This window comes from Caretta caretta, chromosome 2, assembly GCF_965140235.1.
Source record: "Caretta caretta isolate rCarCar2 chromosome 2, rCarCar1.hap1, whole genome shotgun sequence".
In the NCBI taxonomy this organism is placed as follows: Eukaryota; Metazoa; Chordata; order Testudines; family Cheloniidae; genus Caretta; species Caretta caretta.
The window spans coordinates 157,354,839-157,376,798 of record NC_134207.1 but is presented as its reverse complement, the minus strand read 5'-3'; the positions used below and the strand labels follow the sequence as shown (position 1 = coordinate 157,376,798).

General features: G+C 44.2%; 1 protein-coding gene across 1 annotated transcript in view; it reads left to right on the top strand.

The window, feature by feature from the left end:
* The first annotated feature begins 11,983 nt into the window (after positions 1-11,983).
* The window catches only part of COL15A1 (collagen type XV alpha 1 chain), a 290,144-nt gene continuing 280,167 nt past the window's right edge, over positions 11,984-21,960 (top strand). The window contains exons 1-2 of the mRNA XM_048839369.2: positions 11,984-12,323; positions 12,430-12,512. Of these exons, the coding sequence (XP_048695326.2) occupies positions 12,313-12,323; positions 12,430-12,512 (94 nt within the window). The 5' untranslated portion in view covers positions 11,984-12,312. The remainder of the gene's footprint in view (positions 12,324-12,429; positions 12,513-21,960) is intronic.

The window sequence follows — 21,960 nt, the reverse complement described above, 5'->3', positions numbered from 1 at the left end:
TGGGTTACAAGAATATCCTGATCGTGGCACATACATTCTAGTTCACCAAAGGGGGACTTGTGAGGTCTCTAATAAAAGCTTGTATCATACTGATCCTCATAATTGTGATGTTTAAGAAGTTGTGTATATGTATTGACAATATATTTTAAAGTCTGTCACCAATCCAAAGAGAAAAAACAGGTTTCTTCCAGACAGGAGGTAAGATGTGTATCTCTCTGTCAAATGTACATTAAACATTATAAGCCAACACTATGGAAGCCCCATTCACATATGGAGTCAACAGGAAAGGAGCACACAGGGGAAAAAAACAAGCCATAGGGGTTAGCCTTGCTCTGTACAAGGCCAATGAACTTTGGGGTGGGGTATATGTCGGAGACAAAGAAGGCACCTCTTTATCCTACACCTAGGAGGTAATCATGCAGTGTGATTACATTAATGAGGACAGGAACTCAGCCAGGTTGGCTGAAAACGCTGCCAGATAAGAACTTCAACAGACTACTGTCTGGAGCATTAAATTTAATCTCTCGAAAGTGTGTATGGATTTGTTTTATATATAACTCTTCTATTTCCATTATTATCTTCTTATCCTTCCTCACTATCTCTTAAATCTTGATCTTTGATAATAACCTTATGATTGTTTTCAGTATACATTATCTCAGCACAGTGGTGCTATATCAGGACCTGGTTCTGAGTTGAATCAAACAAGCTGTTCCCTTAGGACAGCAGACCCAGTATTGCTGTGAGTGGTCAGTGGATAAGAGGCTGAATACTGCAGAGAAGTGCTTCAAAGGGGCTCAGGGACTGGGGTGCACCCATTTATTGTTAACCTGCAAGGCAAAATCAGGGCTGGCATAGCCCAGAGGAGACTGGGTGGCTAACAGGCTGGAGATGTCAGGGAGCTGACACTCAGTTATGCACAAGCAGGTCTCCCTCTTGCTGGAGGCAGGGGGGTAACAAGATGATTCACCGTCCTGGGTAGCCTGAGAACCATTATAGTAGGAAAGAAGAATGGGACTGGAGCAAGGATCTTGGAGGAGAAGGAAGAGGCTGGATTGAGACAGGGACACGTTGGAGACTACAGTATGGAACAGAGGGGTTCAAGCTTGCAGGGAACAGGGAGTTGAGCTTCAGTCCACAGAGCACACTCCCCATGAGAGCCTGGAATAGAATCATAGAGTATTAGGGTTGGAAGGGACCTCAGGAGGTCATCTAGTCCAACCCCCTGCTCAAAGGAGGACCAATCCCCAACTAAATCATCCCTGCCAGGGCTTTGTCAAGCCTGACCTTAAAAACTTCAAAGGAAGGAGATTCCATCACCTCCCTAGGTAACGCATTTGAGTGCTTCACCACCCTCCTAGTGAAAAAGTTTTTTCCTAACATCCAACCTAAACCTCCCCCACTGCAAGCTGAGACCATTACTCCACATTCTGTCATCTGCTACCACTGAGAACAGTCGAGATCCATCCTCTTTGGAGCCCCGTTTCAGGTAGTTGAAGGCTGCTATGAAATCCCCCCTCATTCTTCTCTTCCGCAGACTAAACCCAGTCTTCCCAGTTCCCTCAGCCTCTCTTCATAAGTCATGTGTTCCAGTCCCCTAATCATTTTTGTTCCCCTCTGCTGGACGCTTTCCAATTTTTTTCACATCCTTTTTGTAGTGTGGGGCCCCAAACTGGACACAATACTCCACATGAGGCCTCACCAATGTCAAATAGAGGGGAACGATCACGTCCCTCGATCTTCTGGCAATGCCCCTACTTACACATGCCAAAATGCCATTGACCTTCTTGGCAACAAGAGCACACTGTTGACTCATATCCAGCTTCTCGTCCACTGTAACCCCGAGATCCTTTTCTGCAGAACGGCTGCCTAGCCATTCGGTCCCTAGTCTGTAGCGGTGCATGGGATTGTTCCGTCCTAAGTGCAGGACTCTTCACTTGTTCTTATTGAACCTCATCAGATTTCTTTTGGCCCAATCCTCTCATTTGTCTAGGTCCCTCTGTATCCTATCCCTACCCTTCAGCATATCTACCTCTCCCCCCAGTTTAATGTCATCTGCAAACTTGCTGAGGGTGCAATCCACGCCATCCTCCAGATCATTAATGAAGATATTGAACAAAACTGGCCCCGGGACCGATCCTTAGGGCACTCCGCTTGACTGGCTGCCAACTAGACATGAAGCCATTGATCACTACCTGTTGACCCCGACGATCTAGGCAGCTTTCTGTCCGCCTTATAGTCCATTCATCCAGCCCATACTTCTTTAACTTGCTGGCAAGAATACTGTGGGAGCCCGTGTCAAAAGCTTTGCTAAAGTCAAGGAATAACACATCCACTGCTTTCCCCTCATCCACAGAGCCAGTTATCTCATCCTAGAAGGCAATTAGATTAATCAGGCATGACTTGCCCTTGGTGAATCCATGCTGACTGTTCCTGATCACTTCCTCTCCTCTAAGTGCTTCAGAAATGATTCCTTGAGGACCTGCTCCACGATTTTCCAGGGACTGAGGTGAGACTGACTGGCCTGTAGTTCCCCGGTTCCTCCTTCTTCCCTTTTTTAAAGATGGGCACTACATTAGCCTTTTTCCAGTTGTCCGGGACTTCCCCTGATTGCCATGAGTTTTTAAAGATAATGGCCAATGGCTCTGCAATCACATCCGCCAACTCCTTCAGCACTCTCAGATTCAGCGCATCCGACCCCATGGATTTGTGCTCATCCAGCTTTTCTAAATGGTCCCGAAGCACTTCTTTCTCCACAGAGGACTGGTCACCTCCTCCCCATGCTGTGCTGCCCAGTGCAGTAGTCTGGGAGCTGACCTTGTTCGTGAAGACAGAGGCAAAAAAAGCATTGAGCACATTAGCTTTTTCCACATCCTCTTTCACTGCCTCCCTCATTCAGTAAGGGGCCCACACTTTCCTTGACTTTCTTCTTGTTGCTAACATACCTGAAGAAACCCTTCTTGTTACTCTTAACATCTCTTGCCAGCTGCAACTCCAAGTGTGATTTGGCCTTCCTGATTTCACTCCTGCATGCCTGAGCAATATTTTTATACTCCTCCCTGGTCGTCTGTCCAATCTTCCACTTCTTGTAAGCTTCTTTTTTGTGTTTAAGATCAGCAAGGATTTCACTGTTAAGCCATAAGTCGCCTGCCATATTTACTATTCTTTCTATACATCGGGATGGTTTGTCTCTGTAACCTCAATAAGGATTCTTTAAAATACAGCCAGCTCTCCTGGACTCCTTTCCCCCTCATGTTATTCTCCCAGGAGATCCTGCCCATCTGTTCCCTGAGGGAGTCAAAGTCTGCTTTTCTGAAGTCCAGGGTCTGTATTCTGCTGCTCTCCTCCTTTCTTCCTTGTGTCAGGTTCCTGAACTTGACCACCTCATGGTCACTGCCTCCCAGGTTCCCATCCACTTTAGCTTCCCCTACTAATTCTTCCTGGTTTGTGAGCAGCAGGTCAAGAAGAGCTCTGCCCCTAGTTGGTTCCTCTAGCACTTGCACCAGGAAATTGTCCCCTATACTTTCCAAAAACTTCCTGGATTGTCTGTGCACCGCTGCATTGCTCTCCCAGCAGATATCAGGGTGATGGAAGTCTCGCATGAGAACCAAGGCCTGCGATCCAGTAACTTCTGTTAGTTGCCTGAAGAAAGCCTCGTCCACCTCATCCCCCTGGTCCGGTGGTCTATAGCAGACTCCCACTATGACATCACCCTTGTTGCTCACACTTCTAAACTTAATCCAGAGACTCTCAGGTTTTTCTGCAGGTTCATACCGGAGCTCTGAGCAGTCATACTGCTCTCTTACGTACAATGCAACTCCCCCACCTTTTCTGCCCTGCCTGTCCTTCCTGAACAGTTTATATCCATCTGTGACAGTATTCCAGTCATGTGAGTTATCCCACCTAGTCTCTGTTATTCCAATCACATCATAATTCCTTGACTGTGCCAAGTCTTCCAGTTCTCCCTGCTTGTTTCCCAGGCTTCTTGCATTTGTGTGTAGGCCCTTAAGATAACTCACTGATCATCCCTTTTTCTCAGTATGAGGCAGGAGCCCTCCCCTCTTGCGCTCTCCTGCTTGTGCTTCCTCCCGGTATCCCACTTCCCCACTTACCTCAGGGCTTTGGTCTCCTTCCTCCGGTGAACCTAGTTTAAAGCCCTCCTCACTAGGTTAGCTAGCCTGCTTGCGAAGATGCTCTTCCCTCTCTTCATTAGGTGGAGCCTGTCTCTGCCTGGCACTCCTCTTACTTGGAACACCATCCCATGGTCAAAGAATCCAAAGCCTTATCCAAATAGAAACCAAGATTCTTGAGTCTTGCTATTCTCTGCTGGTAATGTGTGTGACCCATCCCCTTCTACGTGCTGGTCCACAAAGAGAATGATACCCAACCACTGCTTTCACTAACTCAGTTAGCTCAAGCGGCAGAGGTCTGTGTGCTGAATCTGTGTTCTAACCCTGTTGATGGCCCATGTGCGTGACTGTGATGGGGTGGAGTAGGCCCTAAAGCTCCCTTGCTGGAGGCCTCAAGGTTCCACCGTATCCATCCCAGGAAAGGAGCAGTGGAGAGGTCCTGCAAGTGGCCTAGAGTGCTTGCGAGGAAGCAATCAATCAGAGGGGCTGCTGAATTGGCCAGTCAGGGCCAGGAGCTGGAGCTGGCAAAGAAAGGACCGTGTGCCTGGTTGAAAGAGCAGCAGGATCAAAGACAGTCTGCTGGCTGGGACTGGGAGAGCGAGAGGCTTCTGGCTGCTAGGACTGAGACTAAGACAGTTTTCCGGCAGGGACCAGGGGAGCATTGGGGGAGCTGCCGGCTGGCTGTAGGTACTGAGCCCAGGGAGGGCTGCAGGAAGATAGTGTCTCCAGGGAGGAAGCCCTGGAGATATGGCCCTAAACCAGGGCTGGGACTACTTACTGAAAATACGCAAACACACCCAGCCAGAGGGAGCGCTTGTGAGAGGTGGATGCTGACCACATTACAGTGACAATCTGATGCTATGTGATGAAATTTCTTGTTTTTCAGTTTGCTTTGTTTGAAAACCTACAGAATTACACATGCACACACACAAACTATTTTAAAAGAACATTATTACAGTGGCAAAGTCAAATACTCAAAAGTTAGGAAATGCCAGAATCAAGGCATTAAGAATTTGTGTATGCATTATGATACAGTCTTCAATTACATGACCACATAATGTTTTTTTTCCACAGAGCTATGTATATCATAAAAACAAGGCAGCATTTATAATTAGGCTGCCTTCTTTTTATGGGTGTTTGATTACATTTTTCTGAATGCCACTTTTGTTTAAAAACAAATAGGAAAAAAAAAAACATTCAGAGCATGGGCAAGGTTGTATTTTCAGAGGATCCAGAGTTAAAAATGGGGAAAACATATTGAAAACACATCCTATAACTGTTAAATATCAGCAAAACTGTCTGAAATTAAAAAGTGAGAGGAGTACAGCGGTCAGCCAAAGACTTTTCAGCTAACATTCTACCACTATGGTGGAAGGGGGTCATGGAGCAGCATGGCATCATTTTAAAAAAAATGTTAATCCGAATGATTTCAGTAACTATGTAACAAATATGCATCCAGACCTGAATCCTGCCCTGACACAATGGCATGATTGTGATTCTATTTGCAGGGCAGAAGTCTGCACCCCCGGTGTACCATAAAGAAAACTTCCATGGGGACTCCCAGCACAGCTGGGTGCTGTAGATCTTTGGGAGTGGGGACAGAAATAGGACCAGAAGGCATGTGTGGTGCAAGGGCCACTGATACCTCTGTAGCCTTTAGGCTGGAGTAGTAGCAGTGCGCAGCCTGGGCAGGGAGAGGATTTCTCTCTCCTTGCCCTTACACAGTGCTTCAGATCCCAGCCTAACTCATCCAGTTCCTTGGGCTGGATGGGGAAGGGGGGGCAGGAGCTAAGGCTAGATGAGTTATATAGCATCAACAATAATTGGTCCAGTTTTGCTCTTGGTTACACTGAGGTAAATTCCATTAAAGTGAATGAGCCAAATTAATCCCTGGTTTAACTTCACTGAAGTCAATACAGTTTACACCAGGGATGAATTTGACCTTTTGGAGTTACTGAGCATTGACCACACCAGTGTACTTCAGAGCAGAATTGGATCCATAACAATTAAACCTGAGTTACACTATGATATGCAGTTTTTAATAAAGCAGTATTTAGTTTATCCCAAAATCTAATAACGCCTGTGACAGGGTACTGGGCAAAGGGTTGCAAATTCAGCCCTCTGCTGTGCCCGCTCCTCATTAGAGGAACAAATTAGAGTGGGTTGGAGATAACCTGGCCCTAACCGGGGAGGTGGAGACAGCTGCTACCTAATTAGCCTGGGGCTACATAAAAGCCTCAGGGGATGGAAGCCAGCCAGGGGAGAGCAGGAGAAAAGGGAAAAGGCAGAGAACAGAAGCAGGGAGGTAGCTCTCCCTCCCCGCCTGCCTGCAAATGGTGAAGGGTTACTTGTATGGTGAAACAGTGGGGGGAACAAGCCTGAGAAAAAAAGCTCACCAGTGGTTACTAAACCCAGGGTCTCTGAGTGACTTTGTGAACCTAGCAGAGGCAGAAGCCAAGGGGGGTCCTGCCACACTCTGCTAGACACTTAAGTAATCAAACACTTTTCCTGTAGACTGTAGATCAAAGCACATGATATTCTGTATCTTAGAAAACCAGGACAGTCCATATTGCTCTTCTTCCCCTATTTCTACATCGAGAGAGATCAGCCAACTGGTCTCTTGAACAATATGGTATTTGCTTTTTTTTTCTTTTTAATTTAAAGGCACAGTACTTGTGAGAAGCTTTTATCATCTCCTCTGGGCAGATCCTGATCTTAAAACCATATTGTGCCTTAACAGCATAAGTGGTGAGTTTTAAAGGCCAGGGGAGGCTAAGCCCAGCGGCAGCCGCCGAATTGCCGCTGTGGGACACGGACTGCCACCCCATTCTAACTGTCGCCCCAAGCACCTGCTTGGAAAGCTGGTGCCTGGAGCCGGCCCTTGCTAAGCCTCCCCAAACAGCTGCTAACCCACTACCTTTGAGAGTGCAGACACCTGGGCTATTGCCCTACCTGGGCTGTACCCCAAAGTCCCACTCCCACTCTTCCCCGTGGCCCTGCCCTCGCTCTGCCCCTTCCCATCCCTGCTCCGCCCCCTTCCCCAGGGACCCCAGGGACCCCACCACCTGCCGAGTTGCTCCTCTCCTTCACCCTCACAGCAGAGAATAGGAGCAAGGATGAGCGGCCAGTGGTGGGGGGGAGCTGAATGGGAGCGGGGCTTGGGTTGGCATGTGGGAGGAGCATGGGCAGAGCATCGGGTGGGGGAGGCTAAGCAGGGGTGGGCCTCGGGGTGAAGCCATGGTCCAGGGCAGGCACCGGGGGAGCTTCTGACGCTCATGCCAGCCTCCCCAAATGCCTGAGCCATGCGCCACCCTTGCTTAACTGTATATAACATTCTTCTTCATAAAATGTTCTCCAATCTTAAAGGCTGTTTATATGGTAGATGAATGCATTGACCATTCTTTATATATATAAAATTGCCTCTATCCATCACTAAATTCCATTTGCTTTTCCTGTTATGAATCTAACTCTGCATTTCACTGTACAGAGAAGTTTGAGTGTCTGTCAGACTTCATAATGAACATACAATTACTAGGTAATACTGAAAAAAAGTCAAGTGATTATAGGTATTACAGGTAGCAACATCTATTGTTAAGCTTTCTTGAAACTTCCCGTTATAAAACTCTGTTTTCAGTTGAGGGGCACATGGGCAGAAGTTAGGGGGAAAGGACAGGAATAGAAGGGAGGAGGGAAATGACAGGAATAGAGGAGGGGACAGGAGTCAGGGGCAGAGAGACTGGGGCAGGAGCTGAGGAGGAGGGGATAAGGACTGAAGGGTCTGTAACCATTGGAGAACACTTCCCTACAGAACCTGGAATTGAAGCCAGGAGTCCTGAGACTCAAAAGGTCTTTGCTGTCTAGGAAATAGTGGTGAAACCTACTGGTAAAGTGTCTGTCTCCTTCCTCCCTCCCCAGTGGCTGGTTTACATATTCTTTGACAATCTGTTGTTCTTATCAGTTACTCCATTAGCTCGGGTGGCGGAAGACTGCGCTGTGGATCTAAACATCCTAACCCTGCTGATGACCCAAGTTGGGGATCATTGTGATTCCAGATGATGAAATTTGTTTTTCCAGCTTGTTTTTTAAACCATTTAGGAAATTACATCCCAAAAAATGATGAAAAGGTTGCAAAGTCAAGCCCTCAAAAATTAGGAAATGCCAGAGTAAAGTTGCATGTGTACCCTTAATTCAGCTCCCATATGATAGTCTTTAATTGCATGATTACATGGTTTCATTACATCCTATCAGTCTACGGTAATTCAGTCTGGTCAGTCTGGTTTTCCGAGGTGACGAGATACCTGACGGGGTTAGTAGTTTGTAGCTGTAGTTCCCATTTGCCCTCCCGTTCTTTTTTTTTTTTTCTATTAGTGTGAATTATTTGCACTTTGGCAGTGGCAGGAATAGGCCATTGCCAGAAGTTTGGGCAAAAGCTGGTAACACCATGCACACACACAAAGAAAACATCACAGATCCCCAATCCTGCATTAAAGTTCATGTAAGCAGACCCTGACACTTGCGTGGAATTCCACTGAAGTTAACGGCTCAGTGCAGGTAACAGGTGTGTTTCTGTGCAGAGCCAGTTGCAGGATTAGGGACTCAAAAATGGTAACTGCATCACAAGAGTCAGAGAACACTGGCAATGAGTTGTTTACCTTACAGATATCCAGGACAGTCGGAGCAGAAATTACCAGACACTGTACAACTATTTTGGACTCAAAGTTTCCCAAACTGGAAGCTAAAATGGATAATACATTGGGAGAAATAAGCACTGCAATAGCAGTATTAAGGGTGCTGGCTCAGAGATGAAAACAGATCACTACCCTGGAAGATTGGTCCAAAGAGACAGATAATCAGCAGAGTAAATAAAAGTATTGCCTGACAAACTGCGAGACCTTGAGAACCATGGCAGGACGAAAAATCTAATCGAGATTGGACTTTGAGAAAGAATGGAAGGAAAGAAATCTGTATCCTCCTCCAAACAATGAATTCCTGCTGGGTTTAAAATGGAAGTGAAAAATGGCCACACTAAAAGTGAGTGGACATACAGAATTGGATTATTGCCCTCAGGGGAGATTGAGAGACTCAGAACAGCTATTTATATTCCATAGTCATGGAGACCACTAAAGAACCCGAAGCTGCAAGAAATCCCAAGGTCCTACAGGAAGGAGATAATAAGCTATTCATATTTACAAATTTCTCATTGTCACCAGTGAAGGCCAGTGGAATTCACAGAGGTCGGGAGAATGCTTCACTGAAAACAATTTTAGATTCACTTTCCTCTACCTGGCAACTCTAAAAACAATCAGCATTGGTTAGACGTCCACCGTTAAACGTCCAACAGAAATTAAAGACATTCTCAGCAGTATTTCATATAGTTCATTGATGTGAACTATGCTGCTGCTATGTAAGAAGTAGATCTGTATATTCCCTATTGTATAGACTTTCTGTAAAATAACCTCCTGGCATATTAGATATTAACTTACAAAATTGGCTACTAATGCCATATAATTAATTTTTTTTAAACTCTTCCCCACTTGATTTGAAATTGTCTGTCTGATTTAACAGAAGCAGGTGGTTTAGGGAACTTAAAAAGTAAAGAGAACTCAATCGCTTGTGCTTGTTTTCCTCTGCTGGAATGGAGATTCCCCAGACATGGTTTATCACATAATCTGTGTATTTACTTTTTGCCCTTCTGAACGTATACCATTGAGGATTGCTTCCCCTCCCCGTATGCCAAGCATTTTACAGATATGGAGAGTCACTAAAAAAAAAAAAAATCAAACAAAATGTTCTCTTTCAGGCTATCAACACTATTTAATTCATTTCCCTGTAAAAAATATTTCATAAAAGAAAAACCCAGAGGATCATACCCAACAGAGAAAATGATAGAGTATTGGGGGAAATTGTTTGTTATAGCATTTTTTAAAAAGAAATGACCTAACCAGTATATACACTTGATTAAAAAAGGCAAAAACTCTCATTATACCAATAATGCTAGAAAAAAAGAGAAACTATTTAAAGCAACATATACTTTTATAATAAATGACAATATTTAGTAAATAGTTATGAACAGTCTAGAATGTGTACATAGACTATACATCTCTCCATATCTTTAATACTTTTCACTTAGATGTACTCATCATATGCAAGAAACATAATGCAGAGATACCAAACTTGATGCACTCAATATGGCAAGTTGCATGATCCATTTATACTAGACAAAAAATCTCCCCATTATGGTGTATATTTTTAGGTAGTCTTTCCTCCGGGTAAAAAAAAAAGGGTTACACAAACTTTTTTTTATTTCCTAATATGCATTAGTAAAGAAGGATTTAAAAAAGATATAACAACACTATCAATAATTCCTATTAGCTACTGCCAAAGATATGTTGCAGAACTGAGTGACTGACCCATGCTCCTGTACAGTATCTGGCTCTTTTTAAAAGCAATATTAACCTGTGGATCACAGGGAGAAGTACTACTGTCACGCTACTGGTGGCAGCAACAGTGGGGAAATCTAGAGGGTGGGAAGAGTAGTGTAGACAATCCCATAGGAGGGTGAACGAAGAGGGGGGATGTGCTCTCGCTAGCCCAATGTTGTATCATGGATCAAGGGGGATGTGGTCTCTAGACCACATGTGAAGGGTGAAAACAAAGTGAGAGTGAGTGTGTGGTTTGTAGTGGGAACATAGAGTGAAAAGAAAATTAAGACTCTGGCCTATAAGCTGGTGGATGTTTCTCTTGCCAATGCGTGGAAAGTGGTTGGGGGATAGTGATGGTCTTTGGCTATATTAAAAATGCAGGGCAGGCGAAATGGGTAAGGTAAACCTGCTAGCCTGTAAATGGCGTCTGGGGCAGATTTAAGGTGGTGGTGGTGATTGGAAGCGTATCTGTGAATTTCTGGTTTTTTCCAGCACATTGGTTATCCAAAAACTAATTATTAATGCCTGTTGATGTATACCTTGTTTTTAAGGTTTAGAATACACAGCACTTAACTCTGTCTAAAGAACGTTTGACTAGGATTGTCCCTAACTTTCATTTAAGTGGAAAAAAATTACTTTTCGGGTAAAATTATGTTCATATCCCAGCTCAGGTCTTCCCAAGCCCCCATCAACTCCTTCCAGCCTAACCTCCACACGACACTTTTCAGACTCAGAATACTCATCCCCGGGGCGGGTCAGGGCCCTTCTCCCTCCTACCCTTTTCAAACCAGGACAAGCGAGCCCTTTTTTCAAAGTTTTATAACTCGGAACAAGTTTTATAACTCTGATTAACTTCCAACTTTTTTCAAATAATTTTTCTTTGGGGAGGGACGTACACATAAGAAAGTGTGTGGAAAAACCATTTTTCAGAAAGTTAGATGGGTGGGGCAAATTCACACTTATAATGGAAACTTAAAAACCCTTAGCTATGGAGTCACTATTGTAAATACATACACATGTATTATAGACATGGATATAGACATAGACTCTGAACTTTATACTGTGGGTGTAAATCTTTATAAACAGGAATATTATAAATACAGGACATGCCAGAGATAAGAATGTGATTAGAAATTTCTCTGTGATGACCATACCACTTATAGTCCTGTTAACTTGGACATATATTGCAGTTGATGGGGGGTTGGGGGGGAGGGTTCCTGTTTTGTTCATTGCTTTAAAACTTGCTTATTTATAGGTTGGCTAATCTTGTCTGGTTGGAGAAGTGTTGAATACCATACAAAGATGCCTAGTTTTGGCTATACTGGATGGAAGGATGTTGGAGGTAATATTTTATTGGGTAAGGGAGTGGAGGTGGTGAGTGGTGGAAGGGAGAGGGTGTGGAGAAACTCTACTGATATGTGTTAGTGTATGTATGCTGTAGTTAGATGCAAGAGTGGATAATGATAGCAATGGAAGGAGGTGCAGCAAAAGAGGGTCTCCGTTAATAAGGTAGGGAATCAGGTTAAGGAGTTTAAGGCAGTGGTCTGAAAGGAAAATCTAGAAGGAGTCAGATTTCAGTGTTGGAGCACTCATTGCAATGAGTCACTGAGAGAGCCTGAGAGCTGCCTTTGTTTCACTCGTGTCTGAACGTTGGAGGAGACAACAGACTCCAATTTTTAGTAACTTTTTCTTTTCAGAAGTAAAAATTCATGTTCTCCGAACATTTTTCCCACTTAAGGTCTTTCAACAAACTTTAAAAAAAAATGCTCTCAAGGTAAGAGTGCTAACTTTTTACTTTTTTCTTGTATTTCTGCCTTTTAACTTTTAGTCTTATCTTTTTTCTTTTTTTTTTCTCCCTCTTCTTGGCAAATTTGCTCCAGGCATTGCTGGTGGCCCTGGAATTTGCTACTACTGTACTGGGCTTCATTTCTCCCTGTTGTTTTAGCGGCTCAGGTCATAGAAGGTAAGAAACTCCCCAGATCGCTTATTTAAATTGAGGTTAAGCGTTTCTTTTGAAAGCCACATTCCTAATATGGAAAGTAGTTGTGCATTTCAAATTTCTAATGTATTTGCTGACTGCTGTTCTCAGCTTCACTTGGAGAGGTTGCTGCTAGTTAAGAGCTATAATTGCCATTCATTCTGGAAGGGTGGGGGGCTAAAATACATCAATTGGTCCCCAAAAGTAAGAGAGCATATGATGTGTTCTCTCGACATTATTTGAGAGTGCAATAAGAGAAAAAATAACTTCATGTGTTATATGGTGTATATAAACTACACTTCGATTTACAGAGATGCAGAAGGGTAGTAGGAAGCAGTTAGATGGGTATAGAGCTGTCATTCTGGTGTTAACAGGAGCAAGTGCTAAGTGTGGTGTGATCTCTAAGGCATTATGTGATGCTGCTTCTGGGTGTTATGAATCTGTGCTCCAGAATGCCTGAGCACATTGTGCCTTTCAGATCTCTTCAGTTATTTTTGACTAGCATGCTGAAATGAAAATCTAACCAGTTTACTTTTGTGAATGAAAATCCCCCCCCCCCCATAAATATAATGCATGCTTTGTAACATGGTCAATACCAGTCAATATCTTGCAGTTTGTACAGATGATATAACTTTCCAGCATATTTTAAAAGATACTGTATTGATTTAGAAGTTTACATACTCTTGAAGAAAAAGCAAATAGAGATTGAAATGTTAGGTTTACAGCACGGACGATAATATACCTTAAAAAGAGTTTAGCTCCTTCTTCAAATGGAATTAATTGTGGATCTTAATTATGTAGGCAGCACCTAGATTCTATAGTTATGGGAGCATTAAAAAGGTACTGCATAGAAAAATACAGACTGGAGATAGAGATTTGAGTATTCTTCAAACCCCCCCCCCCCCTTTTTTTTTTTTTTCCTTTTCAACTGCGGCATGCTGCCCAATTTGTGGCAATGTCACAGCCAAAACTCCAGCTAGTTATTCCTTTCATTTCACTGGGAGGTATGCCACATGTCAGCAAATGCTAACTGCAAGATTTTTACATATTGGCCAAGTATGTTACATTGCTGGACTACATGTAATTTATGAATGCTACCGTTAGGAACAAGCTATGAGAAAGAGGGGCAAACATTACATGTATTTCATTTTCTGATCGTACAGAGTATGATGCATATACTATTTGGATCAAACTTGCAGCATTGTATGAAGATTTATTTCTCATGTAAAGCTAAATACAGCAATACAATGACGAAAATGTTTATCTTGGACTGGACAGTCAAATGAAGACCTATAGTACATAAAAACACAAGTAGAAACCCACATGTGGCCATAACTATATGGGTCATACATTGATAATACTTCGAATAAGCATGAGGCTCTTGCAAGAGATCGATCTAGCACACAGATCTGCCACCAGAGACAGAGCAGTCAATGATATAAATTACATTCAGTCCTGTAAGATGCTGATTGTCTTCTCCTACAACTGACTTGAATGTGAGTTCAGAGTGCTCAGTATCTTGGAGGTTTGAGCCCATAGATCTTTGACTGGTTATCTCATTTTTTTGCACATATATTTTTGTGCAAAACGGAAGGCTGATATAGACCAGTAGTTCAGCAAACTGGAAACTACTCTCCCATTAATGTGTAGAGTATTTTTGCAGGTAATTCAGTAATTATCCGGATAAATGCACATCTTCCCATGTGTGATTTTACTGCTTGTTTCTGAAAGGAGATTAGAGTTCTGTCAATTTTTAAGCTTTCTAACTAGCTGCTACTGCTGACACCATACCTGTGGTCAGTCAACCCAAGAAATATATTGGCCTGACTTTTTTGTTCTCTTTAATATTTCCATTTCCTAAACACTAATAAACTCTAAGCAGATTATGTCTACAAGTCTCTTTCATCATTATTGATTTCCAGGTTTCTCCTAGCCTTTGATTATCTGGGTATTGTTTCCTACTGCTACTTGGCTTCTCCTCTCTCTCCCCCCACCAGGCAGCCGTGGCTTACAGCTACAATTTGGCCCTGTCTCAAGTACTTTATTTTACAAGCTGCTGTGTTATAGCTTATTTCTTAGTGGTGATTTGTCACCCTGTAGCTGTAAATGTGTATCTTTTCTTTGCTACAAATTACTCTGTATAAAGCGATTCTGCCCAAGGAGATGGAAGAAGGTAAAGCTTGGAAATATTAGCATTGTCTGTCCATCTATTGGAGGGCACTGAACTTTCAAATGAGTAATGTAGAGCCCAGTGCAGTGGGGCTACCAGTGGTGGTGGGGCGAATGCTACTCCAGCTGAGTAAGGGTGACAGAATAAGCCCCATATAAGTATTCTTGTTAATCAGGGAAGACTTAGTAGATTATGAAAGTCTCCACATATTGTAAGCAAGATATGAAACATCGTTTGGTGGCATCAATAATTGGGAGGATAAATATGTCATCTTTCCATGATACTAGTAATTGGTCAGTCCTGCTACTTGCCTGTCCAGCCAGCCTGTGCCTGGACCTTATGCAGATACACAGGGAAAAGTGTAAGTTGCCTTCCCCATTTGCATGATCCATGGAAGGGCCAAGTAAAGTTGCAGCCTCTGGTCCAGATCCACAAAAAGACTTAGGATCCCAACCTCCCACATTAGGTGCCTAACTTAAAAATTTAGGTGTCACTGAGCCTCAAAACCTCCATTTGGCTGCTTTCTAACCCTGTAGGTGCCTACAATCACTCAGTGCCGATATGTTTTGCTGTAGAAGTCCCCTAGCCTAGATGCTTGTTTCTGCCTCCAGGCATGCACAGTGCTGCCTTAGACAGGAGTCCTGCTGCCTAATTCCCACTGAAGCCACAGTGTGGTCCTCGAACCAGGTACAAATTGGCATTCTCCCAGCTATCTCCCCAGCATGCCTAACTCCACACAAAATCAGGCTTTGAGCATGCCTAACTCCAAACAAAATCATTGGGGGACAGCAGCAGCCTCCCATATAGCCTTTAGCCCTGTGTAGTCACCCCCCCCACCCCCCCCCCCCCGATAAGGAGAAGGGATTTGAACAGGGGTCTCTCACCTCTCAGGTGAGTGGCCTAACCATTGAACTATAAATAGTCTGATGTGGGCTCTCTGTCTCTGCAGCTGAAGTTGTTCCACTGTGTATAGATAATTAAATTTGCATTGGGCCAAAGAGAGAGTGTGAGTGACTCTATAGTCCAGTTACCTTAGGGTACTGGTCAGGTGACCGGGACAAGGGAAGTCTAGCCTGGTGGTCAGAGCAGTCGTCGGAAACTAAGGACTAGGGTCAGAGCTGGAATCAGTCGTCAAAAACTGGAGCCAAGGGTTAGACCGGAGGGCAGGAACTGGATACAAGAGTCAGACTAGCATCTGTAGTCAGAAGAAGCTGAGCTGGAGGTCAGGACCTGGGTCGAGCAGTGTATCAGGCAAGGTGGAGTTCAAGGTGGGTGCAGGATAGAGGCAAAGCTGGGGGCAAAGCAGGAGCAGCAGGACCAAGGTAACACAGGAGCAATCACAGTGGTGGGTATGAGCACTGAGCAGCCAGCAGAACTGCTGCTGCTGGCCCCTGCAGCCACTCAGGTGCTGTGGCTCATCAGACAGCCTGCTGCAGGCCAGCTGTACTGATGAGGTTGCCTGGAGACTAGCTCTGCTCCAGAACCTGATTCCTAGTAGCACCTTATCTGAGAGGTGGGAAACTCAAGTTCAAATCCCTGCTCATCAGATAGAGAGTGGAACTGAACCAGAATCTCTGCGATTGCAGGTGAGTTCCCTAAGCACTGGGTGAAAGGTAATAAGGGAAGTGACCACCCCCTGGCCATTTCGTGTGGAGTCAAGTGTGCAGTGGCACTGTTGCAAGAAACAACACAGGTGCCTGGCTCCAGGAATGGGGTTCCCAGCTGTGGACTCCAGGCTCTGGGTTCCAAGCAGAGTTAGGCTCTTCTCTCTAGCCTGGACCTAGGTGCCTAAATCCCAGTGAGGGGTGGGGCTTAGGGGACACCCTTCTATTGGCTATCTTAGGTGGCTCCTTGCTTAGCATCCTGGCTTTTTTAGCTCCATTCTTGGGCACCTATCTCTCTCCATACATTATACCGAGAGCCTAGGTATCTAACGCAGGCTTCATAGATTCCACGGGGTGGCAAGGCACCTAAAATTTAGGCACTGCAATGCTAAGAATAAATCCACAAAATGCCTCTGTGGATTTGTGTCTCTGTTCTTTGGGGACTGCAGGAATGACTCCCTTCCCCACCCACCCCCATGCTCCATCCCTATGCCCCTGTAGGCTTATGTCACCTCAAAGTGGATGGAGAGAAGATGAGGCTATGCCAGAGGGGGGAGTATGCTATACCCCACAAAGGGGTATAGCAGTGAGTATGCAGCCCATGTGTGCCCAGGAATTCCAGGAAGTATTCTGCCCCGCTAAGCCAGAAAGCCTGCAGTGTTCTTCCTGACATGGTGGCCTGTATCCCCTCATTGTGGACTCTGCTTAAATGGCATAATCAAGTCCCTAATGATCAAGCAACTGTTTTTAACACAACAGCAAATCCAACTGCTCTGTTTTGTTGTCCAGGCAAAATACAGAATTAGTCCCTGTTATATACATTGCATTTCACAATTGCACGGTTTTCCACGTGACACATTGCCTTATTTTAATTTAGCAACTAGAGCATGTGGTTATAATACCTCCAGAGCTATTTTCATTGTTCCAGGAGCTAAGGGTCAGTCAAAAGTGTTTTTTGATGGGTAGTGTAGATCGTTTCCACTGGATCATAACACAGAGTGTATGCAAGGCAGCTGAGTGTCTGAGTAAACTTGGGATATTTGGCAGCTAGTTAAATAGATTAAATTGTTCACCAATTCATGGAAAAAAACCTCACCTCCAGTGAATGATTTATTTGGGGCTAGATTGTGCCACACAGACAAAGCCCTGATGCTCAGAGGCACCCCCTTCTGCATCACTCTGCTTGTTGGTACATGGGTGGGTCAACCATGGCCCTTCCCCCGCTTTGCCCCCGACAGGTGATATGCACCCAAGAGGGAGCAGAGTGGGAGAAATCCCTGCACTCCCCAGAGTGGGCTCATAAGGGGTGGGAAGATCCTTAGCCCTTTCCACTGCACCCTCCCACTGCACACCCTCAAAAGGGGCAGGCAGAATCTGGCCACTGAATGTTATGGAGCCTGTCTAATTGTGGAAACCTTTTAATTACAATAGATGAAAATTGCATCAAATAGTACCTTATTCTGTTTGTACAGAGAGGTGTCAGAGCCTATTAAGGGGAAGTGATGGAGCTGATTTACTTACATTAGTGATTGTCATTTGAACTATTTAGGTGCACATTGTTAGAATTTCTTCCTCTAGTTGTGATACTGCCTCATGTTTGGCCATTTAATAATTAGGTCCCCTACCTTCTGTTTGATGTCAGTGCATGGCATTGGTTACTAAAGGCCTCATTGTGCAAGGTGCTGAGCACCTTCCACTGCTCTTAAAGTCAATGGGAGTTGAGGGTGCCCGTCATTCTCCAGGACTGTGATGTATTTCCAATTGTGGCATCAGATTTGTAATTGTAGAGTGTGAGTGCTGAAGCTGAGGCGGGGTGAAACTTGGAACGGTGGGAGCCTCTTTGACGATCATCTTGCTCTCATTTCCTTAAAAAGTCCCATTCATTCTTCTAGATGTCAAAATATCTCAACGCTTATTAGTGTGGGCTGTAGTTCTCGACAGCCAGAGCAACGCTGCTGCACGTTTTCATACTTTGTTCCAAAAGAAGGTGGGCTTGTTTAAATTATTTATGTGACTTGCAAACGTGGAACCATATACTGTATCTAAATATTTTAGGTCTGAGTCCTCTTACTTTTAAAGAGCTTTAAAGCTTTCCCATCAACATCTGGGTTCTATTATTAGTAAAGCTACCCAGTGCCGGGCCTGCTGTAAACAATATGCTCAGCAACAGTTCACAGAAAGTAAATATTTGTCTTTTTTCCTTGAATCTGTGTGTACAGAATGGCTGTCATTAGGTTGTTGACACAGACTTTGTGCTTAGTGACCCCTTGGTTCTAATGAAACCGTTCCAAATTATTGACTCACATTGACTGTTGGCCACCTTCCTGGAATTCAGATATGTAGGCAGATTTGTATTTCTACTCACAATGTGCCAATGCAGTGGGTGTAGAAAAGAATGCACGTAAATAGTAATTATATGTGTGGCTCATTATCCACCACTATGGCGATGGCAATGTTGACAGGAATGGTCTGTTCCTTTCAATTCTCTTCCAAGAAAGAAAACAATGACTACAGTAAAGCTTGACTGTACAGAGCACAATGTTTCGCAGATAATGCAGATGCCTCTAATCTTGTTACAGCTCCAAAGTGAACATTTGGACATTGTCAAATTGCACTGCAGTCTAAATTAAACAAGTCACTTCATATCTTTAAAATGTGTCTTCAGGGTGTTAGCAGCTGTGCAAGTTCTTAATATACAGTCTGTCCTGATTTCATAGCTGTTAAAATGCCTTCGTTATCAAAACAGAGCCAGTTTACTTAGAGAAAATTGAGGAGGGTAATCTGTATAAATAGTTGAAGGATCTGGTAACACCTGTGGAACAAATTTGCTACCTCAGACTTGTCCTATCATTTGCTGTTCTAAATAGATTAGTGTACCCGGTGCTGCATTTTGTCCAATAGCTCTTCAGGACAATAACTGGCTATTTGGTAACTTGCTCAGCTGAGCAGCTAAAGGTTCCCAAGGCCTCTTGAGGAGAAACAAGTAGGGGTGCAAGTCTCTGTAATTAGTATAGCGGCAGTGTTCATTTCCACTCGCCCCCCCCAGTCACCAGAATGGATACACTTCGGATGCAAAGTCATTTTAATGTTCCAAGCTAAATTTCACGATTTTGTAGGTGACATCTTTATATGTGGGCCACTAATGCTGCTTCGGTGAGTTGCTGTGCTGGAATGGATTGAAATCTCCATCGCAATGGACTGGCACAGCTGCAGGCCCTGCAACGCAGGAAATGTCATTTAAGCAGCCTGAGTGGTGCAACACCCTTTGAGTGTGCATCTGCTCATGCACTCTTGAGTTTGTCAGGGCTCTACGCCTAGGCAAGGGGTCCGTTGTGAGGCGGAGACGCCTCCTGTGTGCCAACACTGACACTTTTACACCACATACCAAAGGACAGCTCCTCGCTGCTCCTACCGGGGATAAATTGGTAGAAACCTGCCTGCTACGGAGGAAAGGGAAGTACAGGCAAAGGATTTGCAAGAGGTATGAATTTGGCTCACTGTATTGCAGTGCTCTTCTGGCAAAGCCAGAGGATCTCTTGAGGAGCCAGAATTCATGCAGGAGAAAGGCACTGCCGCCGGCCTGGTGTGCAAAGAAGATAACAGAATAGCACAAGGGAGCATGGGGTCAGGAATCGTCTGTAAATCACAAATGAGGCCAAAAGAGAAACTTCAGATTTGCTTCATGCAGCGACCCACCATTTGAAAGGATTGAATCCATGTTGTCAATAATATGGTCTGGCATGAGGCACAAAACCAAAGACTTTGTACACATTCGTTTTGCCTGAGCTTAATGCAAAATAAGAGAGTGACACTGGTAGACCAGGTACCAGCTCATGCCAAAGCCCCAGGCCTCACTGAACACTTACAAATGCGTAGCTGGAAGAAGAGCTCTGTGTGGCTCAAAAGCTTCTCTTTCTCACCAGCAGAAGTTGGTCCAATAAAAAAATATTACCTCACCCACTTTGTCTCTCTAATATCCTGGGACTGACGCAGCTACAGTTACATTGCACATATGAGGAAGCCAGGCCAATTCCCTTGTGGATTAGTATAGATCAAAGAGATAGCTAAATGTATAAGAGTGTACTTGGTGTTTAAACTCCATGCAAACTAATGGGATGCTGCATGCATTGTTTTCACTTATCTGTATCCTGTTATAATGTAATTGCAAACATTTAATCAGTGCAGGGGACTGGACTAGATGACCTCTCAAGGTCCCTTCGAGTTCTATGATTTACATTGTATATACCCTGTTACTAAATAACCCATCAAATAAGAAAGAAGTTAGAATTTTAACAGGGAAGTGCTAATTCTTGCACATTTCAAAGCAAGAGGGTAATGATTGGAGATGAAAGACTCTAAACGCATTCCTTTCTCCATCCTCAAAGAAATAGCCTGTGTGAGTAGTGACACTGTCAACTTGTTTTCTGTGAGAAAAAGAAGCTAGAAGTATGGATGCAAAGAAAAATTCTTCATCTCTGGACAGTGTGGATTTAACAGAGCAGAATAACTGAATGAGAAGACGGAGATCCCCAGAGTTTTTCTTGGTAGCCCTGAGAGACTTTTGGGAAACTGGCAGAACACTACATCTCTGCTACCATTTGGAATTGTAGACTGTGACTCACCCATACATATAATTTTACCTGCTTTAACCTCTCAATAACGCTCATTCTTTTTTTGTTAGCTAATAAACCTTTAGTTAGTTCACTATAGAACTGGCTACCAGTGTTGTCTTTGGTGTGAGATCTAGGATGCAAATCGACTTGGGTGAGTGACTGGTCTCTTGGGACTGGGTGTAACCTGGAATATTTTTGTGATTTTTGGTATAAGTGACCATTTATCACATAGCCCAGCTTGCCTGGGTGACCAGATAGACTGGAGTGTCTAAGGGGTCTGTCTGTGATTCCATTATAAGACTGCTGCAGTACTTGGGGAGTTCACATGTCGTACAGGGTTGGTGAAATCTAATTATAGAACATACCATCAGTTTGAGATGTCTGCCCTGCTTTTGACAGTTTGCCCTGAGGTTGGTACTCATGGTTGTGAGCCACTCTGGATAGTGTGACAAAGAGTACCTGAATTAACACCATGAGAAGAAATATATCGTAGCCATCCTAATCGGTAAGCTTGAACAAGTGGGACAGTATAAGTGACTGGCCGGAAAAGGGGGTTGCCAAAAATGCATTGGGTTTGGCACAGGTAATCTCAGAGATCCTTCACCTGTGTTGTGCTCTCTGAGCATATTTAATTGAGTAGTTCTGAGGTCTGCAGTCTATTGGCAAGAGAGTAGCTGTGGCTTCATCAGGACACACAGATGAAGGCAGACAGACACACCAGGATGGATTTAAATGGCAGGTTGCACCTTTGTTAATGTAACACTGAGGACTGGCGCTATAGGCCCAATCCACCTCTCACATAACAGCCATTCAGATATGTGGGGCGACATGGGCTCCCACCATATAACCAATACCTCAGGGTAGACCTTCCTCAGGCTACCCCTAGAACTCAGCTCACTTCTGAATCCTCTTGGCCTCCCACCCCACGAGGGGGTAGAGGGTGCCAAGGGAGTACCTTGGTCTGCAAGGTCTTCAGGTCTCCCCTTCTTACAGGAACAGGGTCCACCATTGAAATCTTGGGTCTCATTTACATCTGGGAGCTGGGC